Source organism: Microtus ochrogaster, chromosome 16 (genome assembly GCF_000317375.1).
Source record: "Microtus ochrogaster isolate Prairie Vole_2 chromosome 16, MicOch1.0, whole genome shotgun sequence".
Taxonomy (NCBI): domain Eukaryota; kingdom Metazoa; phylum Chordata; class Mammalia; order Rodentia; family Cricetidae; genus Microtus; species Microtus ochrogaster.
This window is the reverse complement of record NC_022018.1, coordinates 451,830-459,596: the sequence shown is the minus strand read 5'-3', so window position 1 is coordinate 459,596 and position 7,767 is coordinate 451,830. Positions and strand designations below refer to the sequence as shown.

Sequence of the window (7,767 nt, the reverse complement as noted above, 5' to 3'; positions counted from 1 at the left end):
TTAAGATTATATTTCAAGTTAAGCTGTATTTCACAGTTTTGCCTGACACAATTCATAATTATGTATTGGCTTGAGAATAGACCTGGTTCCTCAATATATATCTATAGATATAGATAGCAAATAGTTTTCTCTACTTAGAATGGATATTGTCATCCACTACTGTAGAATTTTGAAATTTTCTTTTTAGTTTAGAGTAGAACTATAGAAAAACTACCACATTGAAAAGACTCTTTAACTCGAGCCATCTTTAGCCTGGTGAGTTGAAGTTGAAATGCTACCATCAATAATTCAGCAGGCTGTAGCAGTTATGTTAAATTTGAATGAAAAAGTTAAAGTCGTCCAATTGTTAACAATACTGAAGTAACAGAAAGGGAGAACCAAGAAAGAAATATAAATGTACTCTGACATAATTTATAAACGAAGATAAAGACTTTGGCTGGCATCATTTATCAAATCCCTTCTTGCCAAAGACTCAACATCCTTTTTCACAGCCGAAACTTACATTGTGAAAGTTCTATTGCTTCATGTTGGATAAAGCAATTACTGTATGTAAATTCATTTTAATTTTGTATGTTGATAATTTCACCATAAATGTGGAATTATTTTGCCGAAGCTTTGTCTATGCTGAGGAACGGCGAATAAAACATAGGATAGTGAACAATGACAGCACATACCAAGAGCTTACGGAAGAGCTGGGCATGGGGGAAAAATCCATGCCAGAAAATTTAAAGATGTAATTTCCTACCCACCTTCCATGAATAATTCTAACTGAAGGAGAAGTGGGCTGCAGTTTGTGATTTCTCTGGGGAAGTGGTGTAAACACTTGGAATAGCACAGACATCTCAGGAAGCGCTTGGCTAAATGATGTGTGGCGAATTACTTACCCTGAAGGGAGACATTGACTAAGGTCATGGAGATAGATGAATCCCAGCTGTGACACGTTTTTGTTACGTTTGACACAGGAAGCTGACATCTAATTAAAGCATGATTGGAGGTGGAGCATTTTTACTTCCTTTGAATTCCATAGAAACACTCCAATCATACCAGAATTTTATCAGTGAAATCTTTAAGACTGCCACTCAATCATCTATTCTCTCGTGTCTGTACTTTCTTAGCAATGCACACAGGCCCTGGCTGCAGTGCTGGCGGTTAGGCTATTTCAGGAGGGAGGTGAGAATATTTGATAAAGTCAGACAAAAATAAAAATAAGTAGAGATTTCTCATTCAGTCTGTGGCCATAGACCAAGGCGTGTTCTGGTCGTGGGACAATCACCCATGAGTTCTTGGATGGCAATTAGTGCACACTGAAGGCACAATGAGTGTCTTCAACTCAGCTGGCACTGCCTTTATACCCATATCACTGTGCACACTGGGCTTGAGTAAGCTGCTTTAGCTCTCTCTCTCTCTCTCTCCCACCTCTTCTCTCCCTCCACCTCCCAAGTTCCAGGCTCCTCCCAGCAGTGTGACTGACTGGCATTAAGACCAGCATGCTTTTCCATGCTTAGGATTAAATTCACAGGTCCTACCATGACTCCAAAGCCCTGTTCACCACCCATCAACCAAACCAGCCAACCTCATCTTCTGGGAGTTCTAACCACACTGAAACTCTTCAAGTCCCTCACATGCATCCATGTTTTTGCTGTTCTCCATGCTTTTCCATGGCCTTTCCCCACTATATGGCCCAGCTTTCCCATGTCCCAAGGAAAATCTTCATATGTATTCATTGCATAAAGGAACTGGGGTATTAATCAATTGATTAACTCTCTATCACTATTTTCAAGAACAGCTACCTATGCCAATTGTATTAGTATTGTGTCAAGCTATGGGAGTGTGTGTGTGTGTGTGTGTGTGTGTGTGCATGCGCATGCACATACATATGTGTATGTAATTAAGCATATAGAAGGAAATGTTGTGTTCATTTTATCTGGATGGAGGGGAAGGAAGATTCCTACCTCAGAATCAGAACTTTACTAACCAGAAAATTACTGACTACTGTTTTCCCACAGCTTTTCTCTAAGAGTCTGTGCGTCTATAACAGGCCAGAGCATTTCAGATACAATAGGTGAGCATATTTTCATTTTTACGGTATCTATGCAAAGAAAACATGACATATTTCTCTGCCCAGACAATAGAAAACTAATGGACCCTTTATTAAAGTTCAAATTTCTGTTGCACATTTAAAGCTTTCTAATTAACACTACTTTAATCATGGGCATTATCAACTAAAAACATAATTTTGGAAAAGTGATATGTTTTATATATATATGTATATAATTTAAGTTACAAAATATGGGCAAGAGAGAAAGCTTAGTTGTAAAGTTCTCCTGTGCAAGCATGAGGACCTAAATATGAATCAGTACTATATAAAGGCCAAATGTGGCAGATGCCTCTGTAATACGAGTCTGGAGAAGTAGACAGAGGCACTGCCTAGCCCTCACTGATCAGCGCTCTAAACAAACTGGTGAACTCCAGGCTCAGTGAGAGACCCTGGCTCAAAAAATAAGTGGGAGGGAGAAATCAAGTAAGACAGCCAGCGTCAACCTCTGACTTCCACATGCACACATACTCACACATAAACAAACGTACACATATAAACACATGAACATGTGCACACACATACACCGTACATGCATGCAGAGTCCCAAAACAGTTGTATACAGGACAATATTTTTTTTAATACTTCTTCAGCTTCTGTGTTATTTGATCCAGCTATGAAAAGAAAAGGTTTCCCTGAATAAGTCCCTACCCCTGACAGCACAGTGGTTGCCCAGTGCTGTCCCTCCTGTGACTTTGTTCATCTTCTCTCTCTGTCCTTTAGCTCTGGTGGCTGAGGTGCAGCTAGATTTCCTGAAGCAAAAAGGAGCCATCAAGCGGACGCTCTTCCTCCATAACCACCAGCCCCATCTCACGTTCCCCTTCGTGATAAGGCAACAGAGATCCCTCCACTGCCAGGATTTCAGCGTTTACCTTCGAGTAAGTTTTCTAGAAATCATTTCTGGGGCCTCTCACATTGGAATCTAGATTCCAACCATTCCTATCTAGTTAACCACCACACTTGCCACAGACATCCATCTCTCTAGTCTCATTTTCCTGGGAGGAAACTCTAGCGTAAGGTTGAATACTTCCTGCTGACCCTGACTTCAACTAATTCAATGATTTGTTGCTATTCATTTCTAAGGCTTCTTTCTAGTTTTTGACAACATCTTAATAAAAACATTTAACTCAGGTGACTTTCATTTTTAACTGCTTTTCCTCCCCCGTACATAAAAGTTCAACACAATTTATTTGATTGCTTTAAATCCTATGTGAGTATGTCCTGTTAGACTTTATCAAGATGTACTTATATATGGCTTGGGGAACCATTAAGACAACCAAACTTTCATTAAAAATAATTTGTAATTGTGTTTTTAAAGGTGATGTGTTTTTACAAATTCCCATGAAATTTGAAATTCCAAATATCTGGGGCCCAATTTTCCGCCGCCATGCTGCCAGTTGTTCTATGGTGGCCAATAGTCCCGTTTCTTCTCTTCCCATCAGGGACTTAGTTAACAGAGAATCCTAGTGAGGACCAAAGATCCACAGCTACCCTTGAGAATGTAAAGCCAGGTCATGAGCCCCTTCCCCCATCTGGGATGCTGGTTGCATGCTCAGAGCTTAGCACTGGCTGCCTTCTCCTCACCCCAGGACTTTTGTTCTTTTATCTAAGACATCTTCAAATGTGCGGAAGATATTTTAAAGTTCACTGAAACAACTTGAAAGAAATAAAAAAAGGGAACAAGAAGTAAAATGTTTTCTTCCACTGAACCCACGAGAAGCTTCTGGCAGCTTCACCAAAACAAACATCCTGATGCATGGTGTGCTCTGGCACCTGTGGTGCATGTTTTCCTGGTGACATGATTGACGCGGACTCAGGTGTTGGGGTCCGTGGTACCTAAGGATTTCCTCCAGTGTGGGGGCTCTCAACCTTCCCAACGCTATGACCCTTTAACATAGTTCCTCATGTTGTGATGATCCCCAACCAAAAATTACTTTTGTTGCTACTTCATAACTATAATTTTGCTACTCTTATGAATCATATTGTAAATACCTGATATGCAGGTTATCCGATATACGACCCCCTGCTAAAGGGTCATTAAACCCCCTAAAGGTGTTGTGACCCACCGATTGAAAACCATTGCTCTAGGAGCTCCCAGGGAAGCCTTGGCTGTAGGTGATGTCATCACTGAGCATATCTTATCTATTGCAGACCACATATATTAGCACCCAGTTCAGCCTGTTGTGGTGAACGTTGTCCTACACTAACGCTGATGGGGGTCTAGTGTTGCCTGCTTGTCATAGACTAGTATCTTGTAGTGATATGGGCTTGAGTTGGTGATTCTTTTTCCTAGGATGAAACTGAATTCCGAGATAAATTATCTCCAATCAACATTAGCCTGAACTACAGTTTGGATGATTCCACCTTTACAGATGGCCTGGAGGTGAAACCCATTTTGAATCACTACAGGGACAACGTAGTTACTGAGCAGGTAAGTCCTTGAAGGCGTTTCCCATTCTCTGGAGAGGGTTGTTCCTGCGCCCCCCTCATTCCCATCTGTGTGCAGAGATACACAGCAGTAGAGACCTGCTCTGAGCATGTTTCCTCATTGTTATTTTGGAAGCCTTTCCCTTTATGCAACCAAAGTTTGCTTTGTTCAAATGTAGTAGCAATGGAAGCAAGACAGGCAGTCGTCCTAAGAACAGTGCAGTTAGCATCCTCTACAGACACTTCAGAGCAAACTGGAAACGGGCGAGGAAATGTGCCTCTATCCAGAGGTCACTTAACGTCACAGCAGATGGAGTTGGGAGGCCTCTGCACAGTGAAACCAAAGCTCTGGTTTAGCTGATAGAATCGCTTAGCATCTTCAAGGGGAAGGGTCTGATTTGAGTTTTCTCAGCTTCTTCCTGATGCCTCACTTCCTCAACACAGGCTCACATCCTGGTGGACTGTGGGGAAGACAATCTCTGTGTCCCCGACTTGAAGCTGTCAGCTAGACCGTAAGTTTAAATAAATAAACGCGTGCATCACACCTGGTGGTCTATGGGTGTTTACTTAAAGCTGCTTTGGGGAAAGTATATTCTCCCAAGAACTGGGGGTAGGGGAGTGTGGCATGGAATTCTTGAGAGGGGCCACACTTTGGATTGTCCTCTGATCTGGTCAGTCCTCTGTCACTGGTGTCAAGTGACAGACCCTGAGATCTTGCCTGGGCCATTTCATCTTTCAGCAAGAGTGGGGCGGGGGGGGGGTCAAAAGCGGTTTTGTTGAAAGTAAACCCATGTGCGGTGTGGCTCAGGTTCTGTTTACCTACCTCAGTCAAGTGAGAAAGGGTTCAGACAAGCCGGTTCAGTCCACACCTTAACCAAACTTGTTTGTGCAGCACCCCATGATTCAAAGGCCTCCTTAAAACTGTCAAAACAAAATTAATTTTAATTTACTTGGGGGAGGACTTAAAAGACACACCAGGGAGTCAAGCAGAAAGTGTCAGAGAGTCAAAAGAGAATCCAAGGGCTTCACAGCTGCTTGTGATGGCAAGGCCTGACTCCAGAGCTGGTAATTGCCCTGTTGGGTTGTGGAAAGAAATCGGAGTAGGGCTGAGACACCCCTGGGTGGAAAAGTGGGACGGACACCTCTCTCCCAGGAACTCCTGCACTGCTAGTGTTTGGAATCCGCTTGGTAATCTCTCAAGGGGACTTGTCCTAATGTTCATAATTTAGTAAGTGTCAAAAGCAATAGCTTTGGCGGGGTGAGGGGAGTGGAAGAGGCATTTTTTTTTTTTTTTTTTTTTTTTTTTTTTTTTTTGCTTTTTCGAGACAGGGTTTCTCTGTGGTTTTGGAGCCTGTCCTGGAACTAGCTCTTGTAGACCAGGCTGGTCTCAAACTCATAGAGATCGCCTGCCTCTGCCTCCCAAGTGCTGGGATTAAAGGCGTGCGCCACCACCACCCGGCTGGAAGAGGCATTTTTAAATATTGATTTCATTTGGAGTTCAAAGTAAGCAAAGCTTCTTAAAATACCTTAGAACCCTCTATCAGCCACTTGCGATCCTGTTTCGCCTGCCTCTTTTTCCCTCTTCTCATCCGTGTTGCTGTGTGTCCTCCCTCTATTGCTGTCTCTAAACACGCCCTCTTTCTTTCCCTACAGCTCGCTCTCTCCCTAATGTGTGTTCTGAGTGATATGGAGGAGTTGGGAGCTCTTCATTCTGGCTCCGAAGTCAAATGTTAAGTTTGCAGGAGTTTTGTTAGCCGACTGAACAGTGTGTTGATAGCTTCAAATTGGTCAAGGTGGGAGGACACAACACTGGAATCCACAAATGATATGTATCGGTTTTATTTTTTTAGAACAAATTGTTAAATAGTTGTTTCACGTCACTGAACATTTTCCCACCCTCCCCATTCAGAAATTGTTTTCTTAAATCTTTCTACCAGCCCTTCTTGACCAGGTACCTTCTTTCTCAGTCCTAGCCTTGTGTTTGATATTTTCTTTTTTTCCTCCTAAATCATTATTTTTTTTGTTGGTTTGTTTGTTTGTTTGTTTGAAGACACATTGTTGCTATGTAGCTCAATAGTTCAGGATCGCCTCAAAATCCAATTCTCCCACCCCAGTTTCCTGAGTGCTTAGATTACAGGCACACAGTATTTAAATTTCCAAAATAGTTTCATGAAGCATGTGATGTTGAGCTACATAATCACTCTTTTTAAACTGGGGTTTTTTTTAGAGATAAACATCAGATAATTATCGGGGATGAAAATCACCTTATGCTCATAATAAATGCAAGAAATGAAGGAGAAGGAGCCTATGAAGCTGAACTCTTCGTTATGATCCCCGAGGAAGCAGATTATGTTGGGATTGAGCGCAATAGCAAGGTAAGGCTTGAATCCACATAAACACTAAGTCTTATCAACAAGGCTTAATCTCCTCTCAAAAGAGATCAGAATGGTGCCTTCCTTTGTCAGCTCAGACTAGCAATGAGCCCTGGAGACGGGCTATGAAGTATCAGAGTCTTTCTTTGCCACAGTATGAAGATGAATCGGCCAAAGACCAGGAGCTGAAGCAAAGCAAAGACCAGCCAAAGAGGCAGATGACTCATTTCCCAGGCTAACCCCCTCTCCTCACTGACTTTGTGAGCCTTGGTTTGAGTTCCTTTAAGTTCCAAGCAGATCACAGGAGGCCTGGTTTTTATTACTGGTGATGGAAGAAGAGCCAACCAGTCCCTGCTGAGCACTGATAACAGGCTGAACAGAAATTGCAAAGGAAACAAGTTCGTGTTTCTTTCTTCTTAGTCCACATTTTTGGGCCTGCGACCAGAGTAGGGCCTGTTTCTTCCTGGTGTGCCAGTCCTCAATGTCACTGTTTATTGAAAAGGTACAATTGCTATTTATGGCCTTTTGGATCTTTACCAGAACACGACTCTTCCCATCCAGTGTGTCCTGGGAACCTGTAGTATTCTTAATTGCTTTGTCTGGAAAAACATTTTAAATAGACCAGTGGGGGCATATATCTAATCCAGCAGCCAGGAGGCTGGGGCAAATGAATCCATGAGTTGACGACTTACATGAGCTACATATCAAACTAACTAAAAAGACCAAAACAAATAAGCAAGCAAACAAACCAAACACGTTGTTATAAATGTCTGAGAGATTGGCAGGTCCCCTGTTTCAGACCTGTTCAAGACATTCAATTAAGGGCAGAGACCAAGTTTCACATTCTTTCTCAGGAATAGGAATAGCATGAGC

At 42.3% G+C, this 7,767-nt stretch overlaps 1 protein-coding gene across 1 annotated transcript in view; it reads left to right on the top strand.

Annotated features, from left to right (window-relative positions):
- Itga8 (integrin subunit alpha 8) overlaps positions 1-7,767 on the top strand; it is a 175,320-nt gene that overhangs the window by 96,613 nt on the left and 70,940 nt on the right. Inside the window, exons 16-20 of the mRNA XM_005354625.3 lie at positions 2,007-2,062; positions 2,819-2,973; positions 4,389-4,526; positions 4,967-5,034; positions 6,750-6,897. Coding sequence (XP_005354682.1) covers positions 2,007-2,062; positions 2,819-2,973; positions 4,389-4,526; positions 4,967-5,034; positions 6,750-6,897 — 565 coding nt within the window. The remainder of the gene's footprint in view (positions 1-2,006; positions 2,063-2,818; positions 2,974-4,388; positions 4,527-4,966; positions 5,035-6,749; positions 6,898-7,767) is intronic.